The 23,413-nt window shown below is 48.4% G+C and overlaps 1 protein-coding gene and 1 non-coding gene across 2 annotated transcripts; both read right to left on the reverse strand.

Annotated features, from left to right (window-relative positions):
* Positions 1–13,889: 13,889 nt before the first annotated feature.
* On the reverse strand, positions 13,890–22,094 carry LOC132452169 (glycine--tRNA ligase-like). Its single transcript, XM_060044600.1, has 17 exons — positions 21,722–22,094; positions 21,010–21,111; positions 20,818–20,920; positions 20,309–20,450; positions 19,338–19,426; positions 18,930–19,006; positions 18,675–18,820; positions 18,433–18,582; positions 17,982–18,144; positions 17,643–17,807; positions 17,211–17,319; positions 16,854–16,998; positions 16,126–16,211; positions 15,888–15,997; positions 15,490–15,583; positions 15,219–15,409; positions 13,890–14,300 (listed from the first exon to the last, which is right to left on the reverse strand). Exons 1-17 carry the CDS (start codon positions 22,061–22,063, stop codon positions 14,175–14,177), a joined length of 2,340 nt encoding a protein of 779 aa, XP_059900583.1. The 5' UTR covers positions 22,064–22,094; the 3' UTR covers positions 13,890–14,174.
* On the reverse strand, positions 19,514–19,648 carry LOC132453013 (small nucleolar RNA SNORA84). The gene has a single exon (XR_009524557.1). It is a non-coding gene; the product is annotated as a small nucleolar RNA SNORA84 (small nucleolar RNA).
* Positions 22,095–23,413: the final 1,319 nt, after the last annotated feature.

The raw sequence follows: 23,413 nt of genomic DNA on the forward strand, positions 1-23,413 counted from the left end.
CGGATGGGTCCTCAGATGAAGGTCACATGTCGGAGCCGATGGACATACTGACACAGCTAGAACCAGAGGGAGACACAGGTGGCCCTTCGACCTCCACCGACCGTTCCACCAAGGGGAAGGGGAAGGGGAAGGGGAAGGGGAAGGGCAAGACTACCCAGCCTACATGTTTTCTGGATTTGGTGGCCCAGCTGCAGGAACAACAGGATGCCAACGAATCCCTCCAGAGGCAGGTCCGGTCTGTTCTGGAACAACCAGTGAACATTCCCACTAGCTCCATGTTTGGCTCGTTCATTGCTTCTATGGTGGAGACACGTGTCCGGTCTCATTTACAGCCACGTTTCTATCAGGAGTGTTTTGCACTCCTGATGAACTTTGTTGACCAGCCAGCCCAGGTGACCACCCCTGTTCCACAGCCCATGCCGCAGCCCATCACGCAGCCCATGCAACAGACATCGTTCCAACTCATGCAGAATCCGTTCAACCTCGATCCCAGATTTGTAGCCCAGCAGGAGGGACGTCGGGCTGACTACACTGGCATGGCACCTCCCAGGAGTACTAGTGTAGATTCTATGTGGGGGGGGCCAGGGCCTTCTGGACCTGAGGCCAGTCTGGTACGACCTGAGACCACTGCACCAAGATCCTCCAGCACTCCCAGTCAGCTGTATTCGCTGAACATTTCCGGACTGTCCTCCCTGTCCTTTATGGCCCAGTTGGCATTTGAGAGGTCGAACTTGGAGACCCCCAGTGACCCCCCGGAGCAGGAGTATCAGGGCTAGGGTTATTATAATGTGATCATTCTATTATAATGTGATAATTTATGTTGCATATATGTTAGTGTGAAATGACGCGTTTGGCGTCATTTGACGTCATTTCGATGACGCCAAACACGTCAAATTACGCATTTGGCATCATTTGACGTCATTTCGGGAGAAGGCCAAGGGGAAACTGGTTTAGACTGATATTTATTTATATATTTATTTATATTACAAAAGCGATTTTATAATGATAGAACGCCGGTTCTAAATGGTGGCAGTATCCCTTTAATTATAAAATTGTTCATTCCTTCAAAATAAATATATCTATAAATAAGAAATTAAAAATTCTGAAACATATTCATGGAAGCAAAACATATTTTTTTCTAACTTTGTGTTGTATAAAAAAAATGTATGGGTCAATATTAATTAATTACTGATATTAAATAATGATTAATCTAAGAATATGACTATGAACTTTAAAAATTAATTCAATTGTTAGTACCAGGAGTAATATTAATTTCTTTTTCATTAACCAATTCATGGTACACATATTCACTTCAACACAAATTTGACACAAAGCACCAAATGTCACAAAATGCACTCAAACTAATCAGGTCACAGTTCATATACAAACACAATGTCCTTCGTTCACACAATGTTCACACAATGTTCTGCATTTTAACACAATGTCATGGATCACTTCATATCATGTCCATCTGCCATGGTACACCACCCCTGGGTGACCAATAGTAAGCGTTCAAATAATCCCTCTGGAACTTCGCTTCCTCAGACTCCCTCCCCCTTCTTGGGCCACGGATTGGCAAGAGTTGCCTCACGTCATCCCTCCAGGCTCCATCAACCATCTGTTGATCGTCACGTTCCTGGTCAGCATACTGGGGACCTTCAATGGGATGTCTGATCCGGATCCGGATGAAGACGTGTAGCCCTCACTTAGAGTCTCTCTTCATAAACTGTAAACCCTTCTATTCTCCGCGGGAGTTCTCCTCATTTGTTATGGTTGGTGTTTACATACCACCACAAGCGTGCGTCGCAGACGCGCTGCAACAGCTGGCCGACCAGATAACGGACATAGAGAAAAAACACCCGGACTCTCTCGTTATTATTGTTGGGGATTTTAACAACGCCAAACTCAACCAGGAACTCCCTAAATACAGACAGCATATCAAGATTCCCACCAGAGACAAAAACACACTGGACCACTGTTACACAGTCTTGAAGGACGCCTATCACGCTGTTTCCCGGGCAGCTCTAGGACTTTCCGACCACTGTCTGCTTCATCTCATCCCAACCTACAGGCAGAAACTAAAAACTTCTAAACCTGTGGCAAAGACTTTAAAAAAATGGACAAGGGAATCAAAGCTGGAGTTGCAGGCTTGCTTTGACTGCACCAACTGGAGCGTTTTTGAAGCTGCAGCTACAGACCTAAACGACCTCACAGACACGGTAACATCTTACATCCGTTTTTGCGAGGACCTCTGTGTGCAGACCTTCTGCACATACAACAACAGCAAACCTTGGTTCACTCCTAATCTTAGGAAGCTGCGTCAAGCTAAAGAGGAGGCCCATAGTAGTGGGGACCGGGACCTATATAAGCAGGCCCGGAACAAGTTGACAAAGGAGATCAAGGTAGCCAAAATAAGCTACAGTGAGAAACTAAGATATAGCCTCTCCGCGAATGACCCTGCATCAGTTTGGAAAGGCCTGCAACAAATTACAAACTACAAGAGACCATCCCCCCACCCTGCAGGAAATCCCAGACTGGCAGACGACCTGAATGACTTTTACTGCAGGTTTGAAGAGCACCCTTTGTCACACCCCTCACGCACAAAAGGTTTTCCCTCATCACCCATCCCCCTCCCCCCACCTGCACTAACTATCTGCGAGAAGGATGTGTGCCGGCTCTTTCAGAAGCAGAAGATCAAGAAGGCTCCAGGACCTGATGGTGTGTCCCCCTCTTGTCTGCAAGTCTGTGCTGAACAGCTGGCGCCAATCTTCACGCGGATCTTTAACTGATCCCTGGAGCTGTGTGAAGTGCCCTCCTGCTTTAAATGCTCCTCCATCATCCCAGTCCCCAAAAAAACCTCCATCACAGGACTAAATGACTACAGGCCTGTCGCCCTGACGTCTGTGGTCATGAAATCCTTTGAGAGACTGGTGTTGAGCCACCTGAAGGACATTATAGGTCCCCTGCTGGACCCCCTGCAGTTTGCCTACAGGGCAAACAGGTCGGCGGATGATGCTGTCAACATGGGACTACAATACATACTGCACCACCTTGACTACCCAGGGACGTATGCCAGGATCCTGTTTGTGGACTTCAGCTCGGCGTTCAACACCATCGTCCCTGAAATCCTTCATCAGAAGCTCACCCAGTTCGAAGTGCCTGTCACCACCTGTCAGTGGATCATCAGCTTCCTGATTGACAGGCAGCAGCATGTCATACTGGGGAGCATCTCTTCCAAAACCCGGTCCATCAGCACTGGCGCCCCACAGGGGTGTGTCCTCTCCCCGCTGCTCTTCTCCATCTACACCAATGACTGCACCTCAAAGAACCCGTGTGTAAAACTCCTGAAGTTTGCAGATGACACCACCATCATTGGTTTGATCCAGGATGGTGATGAGTCTGCTTACAGACAGGAGGTGGAACAGCTGGTCCAATGGTGCAGTCAGCACCACCTGGTGTTAAACCACAACAAGACTGTGGAGATGACAGTGGACTTTCGGAGAAGTCCCCCCCCCACTCCCCCCCTCACCATCCAGAACGACACAGTGTCCACTGTCGATTCCTTTAGGTTCCTAGGTACAACCATTTCACAGGACCTAAAATGGTGTCCCCACATTTACTCTGTCCAGAAAAAGGCCCAGCAGAGGTTATACTTCCTGCGACAACTAAGGAAGTTTAATCTGCCTAAAGAGCTGCTGACCACCTTCTACTCAGCCATCATCCAGTCTGTCATCTGCACCTCGATCACTGTCTGGTTTGGGTCAGCCACCAAACGGGACAGGGCCAGACTGCAACGGACAATACGGGCTGCGGAGAAGATCATTGCAGCTGACCTTCCCACCATTGAGGACCTGTACCAGTCCAGGGTCAGGAAAAGGGCAACAAGAATCGCCCTAGATCCCTCACATCCTGGTCACAAAATGTTCAACCTCCTACCCTCGGGCAGGCAATACAGGGCACTGTTTGCCAAAACCAGCCGACACAAAGTCAGCTTCTTTCCCCAAGCAGTCTCTCTGTTGAACGCTCAGAATTAGCCCCCACCCTCTATTTTATTATATTATTATAATTATTGTTATTTATTGTATTGTATTGTTATTCTGTATAGTTAACCGTTTATTTATATTTATTTATTTTTTTGTACTGTTTTCTGTTTTTGTGTTTTTCTCTTTTTTAGATATTAACAATAGGTTAAATGTTGTGTGTTGTGTAGGTTAAGTGTTGTACATAGAGAGCTAAGGGACCGAAGTCAAATTCCTTGTTTGTTCGCAAACCTGGCCAATAAAGCTGAATCTGAATCTGAATCTGAATCTGAATCTGAATCAGGTTATATAAACACACACAGGTCAGGACTATGGATTCCACATTACTAGGAACCTGCTGGAGGGTTGTTAACAAGCACTGGAATCTATGCGACAAGATTCCAAAACCATTCTCCACAATTCTACGAGCCCTGGAAAGCCTGGAATTAAAGATGCGTATAGTTGAGGGTCAAATAGGACACCAAGATTTTTGACAGACGCACTCTGTGGGATGGCGAGGCCATCCAACCACAGTGAGACATCCTCAAACTCTCTCCGGTCCCGCTTCGAGCCGATAATTATCAGCTCTATCTTCCCAGTGTTAAGCTGTAGGAAGTTTTGTGACATCCAGCCCTTCACAGCAGCCAGACAGGACTCAACCCTTTGAATCTGGGCCGAGTCCCCGGAATCTACAGGAATGTAGAGCTGGGTGTCATCCGCGTAGCAGTGGAAACTAATTCCGAAGCTGTGGATAACGTCGCCCAGGGGAAGCATGTAGATTGCAAAAAGTAATGGACCAAGGACCGACCCTTGTGGTACGCCAAAGCGTAATTTGCAGTGCTTTGAATCTGAACCCTCATGAAGCACAATTTGGGTTCTATCTGTGAGGTACGATTCAAGCCAACCATGAGCCGTACCCCCGAAACCAACATAGTGCTCAAGACGGTGAAGAAGAGTGCTGTGGTCGATCGTGTCGAACGCAGCGCTCAGGTCCAGCAGCACAAGCCTTGAGCTTGTATTTTTATCCAAAGCAAGAAGGATGTAATTTACAACTCTTGTAATAGCAGTTTCAGTTGAGTGGAAATTCCTGAACCCCGACTGGAAAGGTTCGAAGAGATTGTTCCTCGTCAGATAATCAACGATTTGCTTTGCTACAATCCTTTCCTGTACCTTGGACAGGAAGGTCAGATTCGATATAGGCCGATAGTTCCTGACTAATTCAGGATCTAGGCCAGGCTTTTTGAGTAGCGGTTTTATCACCGAAGCCTTGAAATTGGAGGGAACAATTCCTGTTGAAAACTAGAGATTCATAAGCGAGAGGATTGCATGCCCCACCGTGGGAAGAAGTTCCTTGAGAACCCTGGAAGGGAGAGGATCCAACATACAAGTTGTTGGCTTTGATGCTTTTATCACCCTTTCAAGTTCCACCAAAGGAATTGCCTTGAACTCCAGGAGAGTTGCGTCAGAGTTCCCCATCCTACTTGGCAGGACCCCATCCTGCCCCACAGGATGTGTAGGACAAGCCGCGCAGCAAGCATCAATTTCCTCTCTAATTGATTGAATCTTATTCTCAAAGAAATCCATGAATTCACCTGCCACGATCGAGGAGCCTACGGTCTGAGTCTGTTTCTGAGTCAGACTCCTCACCGTGTCAAAAATTAACTTGGGATTGTTTCTATTCAAGTTGATGATACTGGAAAAGTAGGCGTTCCTGGCAGTAGTCAGCGCACCCGTATAGGTGAGCAGACTGTTATGCCATGCAAGAGGAAAGACCTCAAGTTTAGTCGAGCGCCATTTGCGTTCATGGATCCTGCAGCTTCGCTTCAGAGTGTGCGTTTCTGCATTAAACCAGGGGGCTGGTTTTTTCAATGTTCGTTTTTTAGTTACAATCGGAGCAACTGAATCAATGGCAGCAGACAAGGCAATGTTGAGGTCTTCAGTAAGGCACTCCACAGAACCACTATAGTTACAAAGAGGTGCAAGTGAACCAGATAACTTATCTGCCATAGCTGTAATGGTTGCAGGTGTGATGCGGCGACAGCTGAAAGTAGCTTGCTGATTGTCGCAGGGGCAGGATACCACCACCTGGAAAGTAGGGCTGGCCCGAATTATTCCAATATTCGAATACTCGTTCGGAAAATGGGTGTTCAAAGCTTAAATCGGTATTCGGAGCTTCGGGTTTTTTTTTCACGTACGTGATGTTACCAGAGCGAGGGAGGCAAACTATAAGCGACACCAAGCAGAGAAGCGAGAGAGGTGGAGGAAGAATAGATAGGCTGTCTTGTTTCCCTCTACTTTATAACACAACATCAGCAGGATCTCGGGAGGAAAAGTAATGCTTAGCGAAATGCTAACCTTAGCTTAGTTGTTTGTTTACGTTCGCTGTACAGCGCCGCGCCAATCAACTGTGACTGGCTTGCTGCAGAGCGTGAGCGTCTTGGGAATACCCGGTCAATATAATGGATATAATATGGACACGTAAGACAATCAATATTCTGTATTTTTTATGGATTTATTGTACAAAGTCCCTGAAAAGATGCACGTTCCAGGATGAATTGAAAAGCTCCCATAAGGGCTGAGATGGCAGAGGACAGCTGATTTGGGACGGAACAACAGCTGTTCGCTTCCACAGGGAAAAACTAAGAAACTCCAACTTACTTAGGCCTACTAATTAACGTTCAAAAGCTATTAAATCTTCAACAGAATATGCAGATACTGTCAAAATCGGTTCCAGAGAGTATATAGGTATTATTAATGTTGTTTTTGATGGTGTGTTTTTCTGGAACGAGTATTCGAATATTCGCTCGGAAAAACCAACGAGTATTTGAAGCCTGAAAAATGGCATTCGGGCCAGCCCTACTGGAAAGTGAGCAAAAAGTGGTCTGATAAAGCTGAGGTGTAGGAAGAGACTACTAGCTGTGAAATGTCTACACCGCGGGTCAGAATGAGATCCAGCGTGTTTCCAACAATGTGGGTTGGGTGCTGGACGAGCTGTTCGAAGCCAAGCGTATCTGTAATGGACAGAAAAGCCCTTGCGAGGGCATCAGATGGGTTATTCACATGAATGTTGAAATCCCCAATAAGCAAAATATTGTCTGAGTATGTAGCCAGATCAGCTGCAAAGTCAGAAAACTCATCAACAAAAAGTGAATACGGTCCTGGGGGACGGTATACTACCGCTAAAACGAAAGAGTCTGGAACTCGTTTCGCTTCTCAGGGAGCTGAGGTGCAGAGCGCAAGCACCTCAAAAGATGTATACATCTATTCTTTGGCTTTAAATTAAGCTTATAATTAGATATCAGGGCTACTCCACCACCTTTCTTAACTTCTCTAGATACTTGGGTGCTAACGTAATGGGGTGGAGTAGCTTCGTTTAGGGCTAGAAACTCATCTGGTTTTAACCAGGTTTCACAAAGGCCCAGTATGTCGATCTTTTTATCAATAATTAGATCATGGACCAAGAGCGCTTTAGATGAAAGCGACCTTATGTTCATGAACCCTATTCTGAGTGCATTCATTTTATTATTTTCAGAGGAAGTCCGGTTAACACTCAGCTCTGAAGCGGTCAAGGGGATGCCGCAGTTTCGACATACGGGTTGCGGCCCTCGCCTGTGGGTTTTACACCTCGAGACAGTGCGAGGCCGCACCACCGTACATATAGGTAAAGCGTTATTTTCAGATGGAGTCTGGTTAACACTCAGCTCTGAGGCGATCAGTGGGATCGAGAGAGTTCGACATACTGGTCGCGGGCCTCGCCTGCGGGTTTTACACCTCGAGACAGTGCGAGGCCGCACCACCGTACATATACAGTGTTAATTTCAGAGGGAGTCCGGTTAAACTCGGTTCTGTAAGAGTTGTTAACATGCGATTTGACATGCGGTTTAACATGCGGTTTGTCATGCGATTTGACATGCGATTTGTCATGCGATTTGTCATGAAATTGACACTTATTAGTTATACTGCATTAACTAGATTGAATGTGTAGGGGGGCTGTATATCTACAGGACATGTTGGTGTATTATTGTGCTGGAGTCATCCAGAGTGGGGGTAGTGTTACGAGAGTAGCGTATGTGTGTGCGCGAGAAAGTGTGTGTGTGTGTGTGTGTGTGTGTTGTTACACAGGGTGTGTGTGAAGCGTCAGTGCAGTAGTACTGTGGCAGTAGTGCTTGTAGTTAGTGCATGTTGCATGCTGCTTCTGCTTGCTTCTTTCTGCTTTCAGCTACGGCCACCGGCTAGCCTCTGTTTGGGGTGAAAAGAGGAGCAGAGCGCGTAAGTCTCCTCCTGCCGGTACATAGCCTCTCCACCACCAAGACTCCTACAGTGCCTCCTCGTGGCCTCACACGGTAACTGGGTACCTCGCGGTCCCAGGCTAAACTGTAGGAGATCTCGGAGCAGCAGTGGGCCCCAGAGAGAAGGCGTGCAGGCCCACCGGTATGTGGACACGCCCTGGCGCCTCTCAACCACTGCCCCAGCCAATGGGTAAATAGCATGGGCAGATGGGGCTCATAGCCATGGCAGGCAACCCATCTAGGAGAAGGCCACTCCGATCAAGAACCTGTGGAGATAACCCACATTAGGCAGTCACCAACAGACCGGTGTTCTGGCAGTCTTCTGCAACTCCCTTCCACTGAAGGTCGTCGTGCTTTGCATGCCACTGGAGTATGTCGGGGGGAGCCAAGACAGTGAGGTCAGAGACTGCGCACCACTGCCTTCACTATAATCTATTCTTCTGCGCAGGCCTGCTCCAAATACCCCACCCCCACCCCACCCCATCCCCCATCCCCAAAAGAAGTCCTGCGGCGTTGGGGAAGGGCGGCAGGTACAGGTCAGGATGTGACTGGGAGTATCTAGCCCAACCCTGCACGCTAGGCGGCGTGAGAAAGATGGTCGCCGAGGAGTGGGATGGAACAGCGCTCCTCTCCGGCAGCTCCTCATGCGACTGAGCAGCTCCTCCCTGCTCACCCTGAGAGGGAAGGGCCTAGAAAAGGTGGCCTAAAAAAGGTCTGTTCCGTTTAACCCGGGCAGCCTGCCGCAGCTGCCGGGTCATCCCTCCACGCGGTCGAAAATATAAGAATAAGAAAACCCACATGAAGCTCACCATTGCAACTTGGAACGTCCGCACACTTTTGGATTTGCCCGTTGACTGCTCTCGTCCCCAAAGAAGAACTGCGCTGGTTGCACACGAGCTGCAGAGATACAACATTGATATCGCAGCTCTTAGCGAAACCCGCTTCCATGGCGAGGATTCCATAACAGAGGTGGGAGAAGGCTACACCTTCTTCTGGAGGGGGCTTCCAGAAGGCTCCCGCCGCCTCCATGGTGTAGGTTTTGCTGTGCGGTCAAGCCTACTTCAGAGGATCCCAGAATCCCCAGTCGGCATCAGTGAAAGACTGATGACCTGGCGCATTCCCCTCACCAACAACCGTCATGCCACCCTCATCAGTGCATATGCCCCAACACTGGATGCTGACCCCGAGTGCAAGGAACTCTTCTATGCCTCCCTGCACTCCGCCATAAATAAAACACCCTCCACCGACAAGCTCATTCTCCTCGGGGACTTTAACGCGAGAGTGGGCTCTGACGGTGTGTTATGGAAGGATGTGCTTGGGCAGCACGGTGTTGGTAAACTCAATGAAAATGGTCTTCGCCTCCTCACTCTCTGCTCTGAGTATCAGTTGGTCATCACCAACACCTTGTTCCAACTGAAGAACAAATTTAAGACCTCCTGGCAACACCCCCGCTCCAAACACTGGCACCTCCTTGATTACATCATTGTCCGCCAAGCTGACAGGAAGGAGGTGCAAGATACCAGAGCCATGCGTGGAGCAGACTGTTGGACTGATCACCGCCTGATCAGAGCCAAATTCACCCTGGAACTCCGTCCACCACTGAGGAAAACACCACCCTGCAGGAAGCTCAACTGTGATGCATTGAAGTCCCCGCACTCAGTCAACCAGCTCAGGGAACAGATCGCCTTACAGCTGTCCAAGATCCCTGAAACACCAGCTGATCCGGACGTGAACACCACCTGGAGCACCCTACGCACCGCTATTCACCGGGCTGCAGTAGAGTCTGTAGGGTACACCAGACGGAGACACCAAGACTGGTTCGACAACAGTGCACCAGGTATCCACAACCTACTTCAGGCGAAACACAAGGCCCTTGCAGCTCACCTTTCCAACCCCCAATCCACCTCGCTGAAGCCCCGCTTTAACAACATCCGGGCTGAAACACAGCGTACCCTCAAAGCCATGAAGAATGACTGGTGGACAAAGAAAGCCCACGAGATACAGCATCACGCGGACACCAACAACTCCCACGCTTTCTATGACTCCATCAAGGCTATTTATGGCCCACAGAGGAAGAACATAACCCCGGTCAGATCAGCAGATGGTACCATCCTGCACAAGGACAAACAACAGATCCTGGACAGATGGGCTGAGCATTTCAACACCCTGCTGAACACCTCATATCCAACTAGGATGGACACACTTGCCGACCTCCCATGCCTGCCAACCGTCACTGATCTGGACTCCTCCCCCAGCTTTGCTGAGGTACGAAAAGCCATCGCTGGCCTGAAGAACAACAAGAGCCCAGGCCTTGATGGAGTCCCGGCAGAAATCCTGAAGCATGGCGGATACCTCCTCACCCGCAGATTACACCAACTGATCATTAACATTTGGTCATCTGAAGTCATCCCGCAAGATTGGAAGGATGCCAACATCATCACAATCTTTAAGCGCAAAGGAGACAAAGCAGACTGCGGTAATAGCAGAGGCATTTCCCTCTTGTCAGTTGCCGGTAAGGTGCTCGCACGGATCATGCTACTTCGACTAGCATCTCATGCTACCAATAACATCCTACCGGAGACCCAGTGCGGCTTTAGGCAATAGCGAAGTACCGCAGACATGATCTTTGCTGCTAGACAGATACAGGAAAAATGCAGAGAACACTGCAAAGACCTGTACCTAGCTTTCATTGATCTGTCCAAGGCCTTCGACACGGTGAACCGGGAACTGCTGTGGGAAGTGCTGGGGAAGCTGGGGGTTCCACCAAAGTTCAGAAACATCTTGCGGCAGTTTCATGATGGGATGCAGGCCTGTGTGAGTGTTGGTGGCCAACAATCTCCATTCTTCAGTGTGGATGTGGGGGTCAAGCAAGGGTGTGTCCTAGCCCCAACCATCTTCAACATATTCCTCTCCACAGTCACCCTCCTCTCCCACAAACTCCTGGACCCTTCTGATGGGGTACAGATACAGTACAGACTGGATGGCAACCTCTTCAACATTAGGCGCCTCCAAGCCTTCACCAAAACCACCACCCAACACATCTTAGAGCTACAGTATGCAGATGACTGTGCTCTCCTCGCCCACTCACCAGAATCTCTACAGCGTGCGCTGAATGTGGTCGCATCCATCTACAGTGCCATTGGTCTCCAAATAAACATCAAGAAAACACAAATAGTTGCTCAGGAGTTCACCCCCCAAACGTGTGTACCCACCTTCACCCTCGATGGTCATCCCCTTGCCATCGTCCCACACTTCACCTACCTAGGCAGTATTCTGTCCCCCTCCTGCAACATCGATGATGACATCCAGGTCCGCATCGGTTTGGCCTCCGCTGCCTTTGGCAGGCTTAGCGCCAGGGTTTTCCAGAACAGGAACCTCACCACCTCCACCAAAGCAGCTGTGTACAGGGCAGTCTGTCTTTCCACACTGCTGTATGGTTCGGAAACCTGGACACCCTACCAGAGGCATTTTCGAACCCTAGAGGCCTTCCACATCCGTTGCCTGCAAAGGATCCTGGGTGTGTCCTGGGAAGACAGGGTGCCCTATGCCGAGGTCTTTGACCGGACCCACACACAAAGCATCGCCCTGCTCCTTGCGCAGAAACACCTACGCTGGGTTGGGCATGTGATCCGTATGCCTGCCCACCGCCTGCCCAGGCAAATCCTCTGTGGCCAACTTCTGGATGGCCAGAGATCTGCTGGGGGTCCAAAAAAGCGTTACAAGGATCACCTCAAAACCCTCCTGAAGCAGTGCAACATTCCACCTACTGCACTCGAGTCCCTGGCTGCTGATCGCAACACCTGGAGCTCCTCCTGCAACCAGGGAACTACTCACCTTCAGGAGCAAGCCACAGAGAGGAGGATACAGCGACGTGCACTGAGGCATCAGCGTGCTGCAGTGCCCACACCCTCCAGTGCCACATACCCTTGTCTCTCCTGTGGCAAAATCTGCGGATCCCGCATAGGCCTGCACAGCCACTTGGCTATGCATCGCCGCAACACACCCCAATAATTGTCCTTCCTTTCTATTTAGAGCAACGTCATCATCGTAATCGATGGACTGCCATAACGTGTGTGTGTGTGTGTGTGTGTGTGTGTGTGTGTGTGTGTGTGTGTGTGTGTGTGTGTGTGCGCGTGTGTGCGTGTGTGAGTGACGTCAGCGAATGAGTCAACGAATGAGTGAACGAGCGAGTGAGCGAGTGTCAGTCTAGGGAGGAACTAATGAATCCAGTTATGTTTTGGAGCACACGTGTACTGTTCATGAATAAAGTACAGCCGCCAAGAATCAGTGCCCGTGTCTTCCGACCTATGAACAGACCCAATGCCGGTCATAGTGAAGGGTGTTACCCCGACATCGGTCCTGGAGGGAACGTCTCCCCTGTGCTCCCCGACAACGGTCTGAGAGCCAAAGAACAAGAAAGGTGCAACAGCTGTTCTTTCCCAAATAATTGAACCAACGTCATCATTTACCCTAAAACCAGATTTTGTTTTGGAAGGCTTGGATATAGCCTACTTTGCTCGAGTTTATTATTGTTATTGTTATTTTAAACTTGGGGCTGCATGAATTAATTTTTTCCACAATCCACGTCACCATCATAATATTTCAATTAGGCAAATCGTTTGCATGTTTGTGCAGTTTATAGCCTACTGGTGTGTGTAAGCTTATGTTGCAGTTCCGACCTGCCATGGTAGCCTACGTCAAAATAGCAACACCAACTGCGCTATCCGCTAGTGCACGTACCATGTAATATTCGGTCAGTTGCGCAACTGCTTTATCGATCTGTAAGATAGCACCATGTATCATTTGCGCCGGAACACGCCTCTGCTTTCGCCGACACGGCTCTCAGGCCTCAAGTTTAGTGGCGCGAGTTTACTGCGAGGGAAAAATCAGCTTTTCGCCGGATGTAAACTAGCAACGATACATGCGTCGGTGTAGAAAGTAAATTGCGGCGCTGGGTGCAAGAAAGGGTTGCTTATGTGTTTGGTATGCGTGTCAGTGTGTGTGTGTGTGTGTGTGTCAGTGTGTAAAATAACTCAAAGTGAAACTCAAAACAGACCAGTAGCCACCCGTCTTTACACTACGAACATATATCTTCTAAAAGAAGATGCGTCTTAACTTTTGAAACATCCTCAGTCTCGTCTGTTGAGTACTTCTTGTTTATTTATTATATAAACGTATATTAAAGTAGCCTAGTTGATCTAAAGTCTCCCTTGTATCAACTTCTTCCAGCTCTGTCACTTCCAGATGTGTTAAGTACCTGCCAAAGGTGACTGGGTTGGCTGGTGGCAAAGACCCCTTTTCCCTTATTGGCTGAGGTGTTTAAACACTCAAGTATTCCTGTGATTTTCACTACAGCAGATGCTGTTATTGATATTCATATTCTAATTATATTGTTGCAGACTAAATGGGTGCCATCTCTATAGTTGTCTTTTGCCTCACATACCTCCTCCAGCCGCTCTAAAAGGCCAGCACTAGGACCATGCGGAAACCCGATCAAACAGAGCCAAACCACACACACCTCCATTTAGTGCTTCTTTATTGACCGAGATCCCCCAGCAGGGGAAGTCAACCTGCCGTTACATTGAACCGTGGAACAGCAGACCTCCCAACACACGGCTCAGCCTGAAGAGTGTATATCCCTTTGTAAAACATGCTGCGGAGGCCGCCTCATGAGGCCCCCCAGCTGTCATGCCCCCTCCATGACAGTGCTCGGACGTAGTGATGAATGTCCCCAGCAGGTGGGGCGCCCCCCCAGCACCCCTTATTGGACAACACGATGTGGGGGTGGAGCCTATGGGATGAGTCTGGAGACGGTCGTTCTAGAGTTTAGTGGCGGATGGATGAGAGGAGGAGGGGGGGTGGGGGGCTACTCTTCAGCAGTGTCCTTCTTGCTGGTCTCCTGTCCTTCGAAGACGGGGTACTTGCTCTGGACCTCGGCCCAGCTCATGCTGCCGTTGGCCAAGTCCCGGATTATGCCGGGCAGCTCGCTGACCTGGGGGGAGAGGAGAAGAGGGTGGTTAGAGATACTTCATCTCATGATAACACCACATACATAATTTACACTCCACTTCCAAGTCTTCCGTTAGCACCTTGAGTCGTACGGTCATAGCTATAACATCTTCAGACCTCTGAGAAACCTTCTAGTATGGATATTATTTATTAATGGAGTAGAAAGGAACATAGTGCAGATTTAAAAACTCTTTAGGGTGGTAATGCAAGCAGTTTAAATACAAGCGTTAGAGGTATGTCTAAACCCTTCCGATAACAGCTGTTACTGGCAGGGTTAGGACCTTTCTCTAATATCTCTATGGGCAGGGGTGCACATAACTTCTTTATAGTTACCAGGAGATGGTGTTTGGTACGCACCCCAGACATGGCTCCACACGTAACATCGGATCTTATGAAACGTACCCAGTTTCACAGAGGTTCTTTGCGTCACCTTTTTTTTTTTTATCAAACTACAGCAGCTCGACCACGGAGCGCTTGATTATCTGACCAAAGGAACGTTGCGATCAGATGATTTTGCGCAGTTCTCCAGTGTGTGCGCGATGCACAGCGCACATGAGCGCACATTTCTTGCGCTTATCGTTCGTTTCGAGCCACGGCACTTCTTGGTGCCACTTTTTCGAGAAAAAAAAAATTCTTCTGCTCCGGCTCCATTAGCCTTTTCTTTGCAGGTGGCGAACGCACAAGTAGCTGCTCAATGTATTTTGTCGTTTCGTTTTTTTCTCGATCTCCCGTAAGTTACGCAAAAGCGCTGTAGTGACACAAGTGACGTTACGCATCCCCGGTTATGGCCGCGCATGCGTACTTGCGCACCAGTTATGTGCACCCCTGTCTATGGGGTTCAAAGCTTCTCCATCAGTGCGGACATCCTCCACTGAATCAACTGAGGCATAAGAGGCGGTACCTGGGCCCTGATCTGGGTCATAGAGTCGCGGTCCCGCAGCGTGGCGGTGTGGGGCGTCTTGTTCACTGTATCAAAGTCCACGGTGATGCCGAAGGCCACACCGATCTCGTCGGTGCGGGCGTAGCGCCTGCCGATGGAACCGGAGGAGTCGTCCACCTTGTGGGACACGCCCTGTTTGGTCATGGCCTCCGCTGAGGACAAGGAGGAAGGGGGTTAGAGACAACATAGCAGAGCTGAACAAGACGCTGAGGGACATCAGGAGGATACTCACACAGCTCTTTGACGAAAGGAACAAACTCCTGGTTCTGGCTCAGGGGAAGGACGGAACATTTGTAAGGAGCCACCGTTGCAGGGAAGCTGAAGAACTGCAGAGGAAGAGATCAGGGTCTGAGCTGCAGGTCTCACATCCCAGAAGAACAGGAGAACCCTAGGAAGTACCTCAGACCCAGAGACTGAGCAAACCTCAATACTGAGGGACGCAACATGAAGTACTACAGACCCAGAGACTGAGCAAACCTCAAAACTGAGAAACACAACAGACCTCTGAGAACATGGAAAGATTTGAAATGAATGATGCGTTTATGCCGTCTGGTGATGTGGACGATTGGAGACCCGTTGGTTTTTGCTCCAGGAGTAAACCCTACAATCCCCCAGAAGGCAGTGTCTCACCGTCCTCTGGTCGTCCCCCTCCCGGACATGGAAGGTGTGCTCAAGGATGGAGTACATGATCCTCCCGATGCCGAAGGATGGCTCGATCACATTGGGGACAACCTCCTCCACTGCCAACATAAAGACCCCGTTACTACAGTTACTAGGGTTAGTACAGCTGCTACGGCTACTACAGCTACTACGATTACTATGGCCCGCTAGCTGCGGCCAGCGCTGGGCTCCTGCTGCTCCTCCTCACCGTACAGAGTCTTTTGGAACCTCTTGACGCTGACCATGTCCTTGGTCAGCCGGAACGACTTGCCTTCCGTCTCGATGGTGAACTCACTGCAAACCAAACATATCCACATATTAATCATCAACTTCCATATCATATGCATCATATGTTAATACCATCACCATTCACTTGTATACCGGGGCCTATACATGCTTACTTACAGATCTCTTCCTTACACACACACACACACACACACACACACACACACACACACACACACACACACACACACACACACACACACACACACACACACACACACACACACACACACACACACACACACACACACACACACACGGGGGGGGGGGGTCCTTCCATATTCACACAGTCATCCATAATTGGCAGCTTTGATAGCTGTTATTTAAGAAGATATTAATACGTTTGTGTAGTTTATACCATTAAATCTAACTCAATGACGCAGAGGCTGGCTGTCCTGTAATCATTTCATTGTTCAGAAGGACTATGTATTTGTAACTGTAATTATGAGGTTGATATTACAATGGCTAACCCTTATGGGGTGTCCACTGACGTGTACATCATCAACACCTGTAACCAGGCTCTGGAGGTCAGCTTGGAGTGGCAGCTCCTATACATACTAATCACAGATTCTATATGCATGAATATATCTATATTTTGGTTTGTCTGAGGAACCTCATCTAGGTCCGACCACTAGAACAATGAGCACCCACCCCGTTTCAGTAAGCAGCTTCTCCTGCTCCGAGATGACGTGTTCCTCACACGTGGACAGGTACTCCATGGCGAGCTTGGCGTCTTTCTTGTAGGCCTTGCCGATGGCTCCTTTGTTTGGCTCAAACTGGACCACGTTCACAACTTTGTGCGAGGAAGTCAAGGTGCGTGACTTGCACTCAACAGCATGGGGCTTAGTTTTATGAACCAGGGGGCCCATTAGTCCAGGGGTAAGGGTTAATGTATGAATACAACAGCTAGAAGTCTCTTTAGGTAGAAGCGTTTGCTACATTACTAAACAGTAAAAGGAGGACACAAGGACATGAGCACGTGTTAAAGCGTAAAGAGCAGGAAGGATATGGGCTCTTTGAGGGGCTTCTCTGCCACCAGCGGCACCTTGGTCGCTTGGGCATGGCACTTCAGGTCAAAGCACGAGCGGTCGGCACACCCCACGATCTCGATCCAACCCTGCAAACAGGGAGAAGCCAAGCTCACTTCATCTGAAGACTGAACCCAACACTGGCTCCAGAGGTGCTGATCTTTGATTAGTTTTTAACAATCCAACATGGCAGAAGAGTGGCTCATGGTGTCAGGGTGTATGAACGGCAGCTCCCTGCATTACTGTACTTCAACATCACTACTTAATTTAGGGCCACAAGGAGGTGAACAATGATAAACATCAACCAATGGAGTTTGTATACCCTATAATATTGATTATATGCTGTTTTCCTGCTGAACGACTGAACGTTAAACGAGAGTGAGAATTAGGGAGAGCCAGGTGTCAAACGTACGTAGGAGGTCTTGGTCTCTGCGTCCCAGCAGTCACAGGCATAGTGGGCCATCTCGTTGTCCATGTGCTGGCGGAAACGCAGCTTGTCTTTGGCCACACCCACTCGGGTCAGGTAGAGGTAGATTCTTCCAATGAAGTATCCCAGGACGGAGTTATTAATCACTCCCTGGAAAGAGAAGAGACGGTTTCAGACTCAAGCACTTCTGATATACCTAGCTTTTATTGATGCTCCCTTTTCTCTGCACTTTGTCAACCTTAGCTTTACTAAAGTATGGTGAACCTAATCATCTCCCAACAACAGAAGGTGTTATGGATTTTATTTGAATAGCCTGAGAGCTACCTGCTCCACCGCATCTCCCAGCCTCATGATGTGGGCAGACTGCCCACTGGTCTGGGCCTTGGAGGAGTACAGCGTGATGTTCAGGTCGGCCACGTTGGAGAACTTGGGGTGGACCTTCTCCGTGGGGTCCACAAAGTGCTCTATCTCTGCCATGGTGAACTCTCTGGGGGGAAAGAGGTGTCGTTTGGAGCTGGTCAAGTTCAATACTTTAATCTGTTAGCATGACATTGCCCTACAAGACTCAACCTCTCTGTTGATCATTACATATCCAAAGATGTTCAGAACGGCCGACACCAAAAGGTGGAATGCAATGGAACAAACCTACAATCAATCATAGCCACTAGACCTGTGCCATCCATGGTCGTCCTCTAGATGGGGACCATGGAACTGTACATCCTCCGTACTCTCATGTCAGTAGAAGCTCTAGTAGAGCCCAGCAGGGAGGACCCACCTCACACGGATGAGCCCGGAGCGAGGGGAGATCTCGTTCCTGAATGAGTTGCCGATCTGGGCCGCAGCGAAGGGCAGCTTTCCCTGGTTGAACTCCAGCAGGCGCTTGAAGTTGAGGAAGATTCCCTGAGCCGTTTCAGGCCGCAGATAGCTAAAGACGGTTGGAATTCAAATTAATTAGTGTTACTTCCGTGATGGATGACACTTTGAGACATGTGCTGTGATGAGAACATGGGCCCATACCCTTGCATGTTCCCCCCAGGGCCGATGGAGGTCTGGAACATCAGGTTGAAGGAGATGGGGGCGGAAAGGTCGTTGCCTGTGGTTGGCGACTTGACACTGTATTTAACAAAAAGTGCTGTCAGCTCTTCCTGAGTGAAGTTGTCCATCTGAAAGGGAATTAGAGAAAAATTTGCTCAATCACAAGGCTAGGACCAAGTAAACACAAGCAGTACCAGTCTGGTACTCTAGTCTGGTCAGAAGGAGTGTGGGACTGACCTGGGTGACCACCTCCTCCATTTCTGCCTTCTTCTCAGCAGCACACTTCTTATCAGCCTGCAGCTTCTGCAGGTGGGCTGGGGAACAAGGACAGGGCTTATTATGGTGGACGGGGGCGTTAAGGAATGAGCAGCTCGTGTTTCCATTGTCCAGTGTCCAATTAGCCCGATTTGATGCAGAATAAAATGGGACCAAGAGGGGAAGGAAGAGGATCCAACATCTCTACGCCTTATCTTCACACTCTTTAGTAAACCAATGACCATAAGTGGCAGAATGTTGAGAATGGATTACCATGTGCACAAAGAATGCTTACACACGTTGCCATGAATGGCCACGTATAAGTTACTTTTACTCAATGCAGCCATGCATAAACCAAACCTTATGGACAATATGTTGTGTGAGACATACCTTTGAGAAGATGGTCCGCCCTGAAGCACTCGCCGTTCTTCACATCCTTCACCATGTAGTCTGCAAATTTGTCCACATGCCCAGATGTTCTGAGAGATTAAGACACATTTAGTAAACATTTGAATATGGCTCTAGGGGGCAACCATTACAATGTACATCATCAATGGATAGATCATCAATGTATCTGCAACCGGGCTATGGAAGGCAGCTTGGAGGAGCAGCTCCCATGCATTGAATCGCAGATTTAATCTGTGCCCGTCAATCCAGACCTACAGAACAACACCTCCAGCTGTCTCTAGGAACCACAGGGCACCGTTGGTGTGTAGCCTTCATTAGGGCCAACGTATGGTCAACAAATATAAGCCTGAGGCTAATTAACATGAAGAAAAGTCAAGGCTTGAAGATCCTTCATACTTCTCAGCATTATTAAGTCTCATAAAATAACTTCAGCAATGATGATGTTGACCAAAAAGACTTCAAGATTGGCAATGGGATTAAAGGTACCTTTGAAATGCTTACATCCATTTTACAGAATCAAAGTCTTCTGAATGTCCCAAAGAGAAACAGACTGACCTTGCAGGTAACTTTGCACCTTTACAAGGGATGAGAGGTGCTCCAGTCGATGCGAACAAATGGATACCAGAGAGACACTGATCAAGACATCCTCCTCCTCAGGCTTAATAAATGTTTAGATCAAATCTATTATTATAGTAGTATATATTATTGACAGGTATGTCAATTATGGCCCCCATTGCACTCCTGACCATCCCTGGAAGGAGGGATCCCCAACTCTGCGTTCCTTCTTCCTTCTTGCCCTCTTGGGGGCTAGGTGAGGGGGTTGTCAAAAATATATGGCCATGTTAAGCCCTTAGAGACTGTACCTGTGATTAAGGGCTATACAAATAAAAGATGGTCAGGTGTGAGGTTGACATCTGAGCCCCAGAGGTTACGAGTGTTGAAAGGGCACCTACTTGAGCACGGACTCGGGAGTCAGCATGGTGCAGTCGATCTCCAGGATCTGCTCCTCCTGGATGAAGTGCTGTCTCCACACCTGCAGGATGTTGTTCTTCAGGGCACACCCCACAGGGCCGAAGTCGTACAGGCCGCTCACGCCTGGAGGGCATCACACCCGTTTAAGGAACACAACTATTCACCTGGCACACGCTTTTATCCAAGGTCCCTGTATCTGGACAGTGCCTTCAGGTACAGGCGGTGGAGGGCCCCTGTATCTGAACAGTACCTTCAGGTACAGGCGTATCACCACGTCACCAGTCAGTACAACAGGTGCCCTTTAAGGTGCCGGTAGGGGATGGACACTTACTAAATGCTGCAGATTAGACTGTTGACACTGGGGATAACACTGGGGATCGTACCCAGTACCCCCAGTACCCGGGAGTTGAACACTGCATCAACTCCATTCTCCTATCCCGTCATCTTCATAAAATAACTGCCCTACGACTGGTCAGCCAGAGGCCCTCACCTCCATAGATGGCAAAGGCCTGGTCGTAAAAGAACCGCCTCTTCAAGGTATCCTCCATCTTTGTTCGGTCCACTATGTCATCTTTGGGCTCCAGGGACAGCTCCTGAAAAGAGAAAATAATGTACAGAATTAGACCGTAGGTCAGCATGATGGGCCATTCTTCTGTCAAAGGAGAAATTGATAAAAGCTCACCTTAGCTTCAAGAGTTCTCTTCCTTGCCTTCAGCTCGGCTACAGCTTTGGTGACATCTACGTCGGGCAGGCCGTCCTGCTTCATTTGGCGCACAAGTTCCCCCTACGACACAGACAGGCCAACGGAAACATTGAGTCAGAACCAAGGAGGAAACAGTACAGTAGTGGTCTTTTGGTTGAGCAATTTGTCAAAGAAAATGTTATTTTGAGCCATTGGAACATTTAGAGCGGTTTGTTTACCACTGGTAGCACTGCACAAACTAGAGTTGCCCAACCCAAACCTTCCTATACACATGTGGAGATGAAACGTGGCAGACTGAGGCTGCTGCATCAAGCCAAGGCTAACTTTAGCCGTGCAGATCATCCATGTCCATTGAGCAGCTTAGCCTGACAGCTATACCTCTAATATATACCTTTAACATGTACGTATACCATAACATATACCTTTAGCATATGAATGTAGCTATACCTTTAGCATGTACCTATACCTTTAATATATACCCGTAGCATATGAACATAGCTATACCTTTAGCATGTACATAGATTACATATTCAGCACTTTGTAACTGTGATTTGAAAAGTGCTATATAAATAGTTTATTATAATTTTTATTATACAGCATACCATTATTGAACAAACACGACGGATTATTTAACTAAATCAGATCTAAAGATGTTCCATAAGTAGATATCTATTCTCAATGCTATTGATACCTGCTCCTTTACTGCCAGCCTCAGCGGGGCTAGAATCTCCTCCATCGCGGGGTCCATGTAGAGTCCTCCGGACAGCCGCAGACTGCGGGGCTTCTTCTTGGTCTGAGAGGAGCGGACCGGCACGGAGAGCGGCCTGGAGGGAGTCCGGCGGAACGGCACAGAGAGCTGCCTGGAGTGGGTCAGGAGGAGGACCGGGAGGGACAGCGGCTTGGTGAGGGTCAGGAGGCGGACCGGCTGGGAGAGCGGCCTGGTGGGGATCAGGAGGCGGACCTTCGGCACCAGAAAGACGGTGGAGAGCTCAGTGCTGGTCCGCAGCAGGGCTGATGTTGCGCTACGAAGCATGGACCACGGTAATAGGAGGACTAAAGAATGATGAAATTTCTGGATACAAGTAAATGACCTGCGCAGTGCCGGCAGGCACTTTCGACAGAGCGCTGATCGCTCAATGCCATGGGATCACCTGAATACACAGATTCGACAAATCCAAAATGATTGACTCAATATAATAAAATATAATCAACTCACCTTAATACATATTGATCATAATAATATACAATACATGGGATATGAAATAGCCTTGCAATCCTGCGCAATAATCTGAACCGTATTTGAGAATCACCGATGTTTCTTATCTTCCACCAGGGAGAAGCAGAGCTCTTTAACAAGCAGCTTCGCAATAACATGAACACTTGTGTGGATATGTATGATCAGTAACCTTCCTTTATCAATAACTCTCTTTTTAGGACCTAAGATTAGGTTAAGAGATTTACAATAAGTGCATTCAGCCATGAGGATATAACCCGCAAATTGCAAGAAACCTACACAATTTATCAATTTGTATCTACTCAATATCTAAATGCTACATGTTGGAAACAAGAGATAAAGTCTTAAACATTTCTTTATTTTTAGGAGTATTTGTAGTCATTTTACAGCAAAACGAATTGATAAGACACATTATACACACACACACACACACACACACACACACACACACACACACACACACACACACACACACACACACACACACACAAGCGGACGGTCAGGTTTCCAGCAGGGCCAGTCATGCCAGCAGCAACATGAGACGGCTCGTCAAGTGGTGAGAGGAGATGGTGAAGTGCTCCGGAACACAGTGTTGTGATGGTGTCACCATCGATCAGCTTCATTACCATCGCCGAGAGCCTGACCCTAAACTACACACTGTGGACAATGGACCTGTAGCCTTATCGGCCTGATGGCAAGAATATACATTTTCATTTTCATATAATCGAACCGTTTGATAGGTAATATATAGCCCACTGGGATGTCATATCTCAGCGATTCATCATCATTAATCAATGTATTCGAGACACATCAACCTGTTTATGTTATTGTATTATAATTATTATCATCTTGTCTTTTTTATTTATACTCTCCCGTGGCTAATGGAGCCACAATTATTATTTTCATTATCCTTGTGTTGGGTGCAGTCCCACACATTTTAGGTCATCATTGAATAAATGTCTCTTTTGGCCTCAAACGATCCCTGATGTGTGGTAATTCAGAGAGACATAGACATTCCCGGGGCCGGGTCGCCTAATATGGTGGAGAATGCAGGCAGATTGACCACGCTACGGACTACTTTGGATTACACGCCCACACCTCAATACAGAACCCGGACGGAGCCGCAGCTGCAGCCGCCGCCCAGCGTCA

This window comes from Gadus macrocephalus, chromosome 23 (assembly GCF_031168955.1).
Source record: "Gadus macrocephalus chromosome 23, ASM3116895v1".
Classification (NCBI taxonomy): domain Eukaryota; kingdom Metazoa; phylum Chordata; class Actinopteri; order Gadiformes; family Gadidae; genus Gadus; species Gadus macrocephalus.

Excerpts from the sequence above, each read along its gene's own strand:
- LOC132452169 (XM_060044600.1), bottom strand. The coding sequence starts at position 22,063 with ATGCTTCGTAGCGCAACATCAGCCCTGCTGCGGACCAGCACTGAGCTC. Across the intron at positions 16,212-16,853 it reads AAGCTGCTTACTGAAACGGG|TGAGTTCACCATCGAGACGG; the intron begins GTGGGTGCTCAT and ends TTTGGTTTGCAG. Across the intron at positions 15,998-16,125 it reads GTTCCAAAAGACTCTGTACG|TGGAGGAGGTTGTCCCCAAT; the intron begins GTGAGGAGGAGC and ends TTATGTTGGCAG.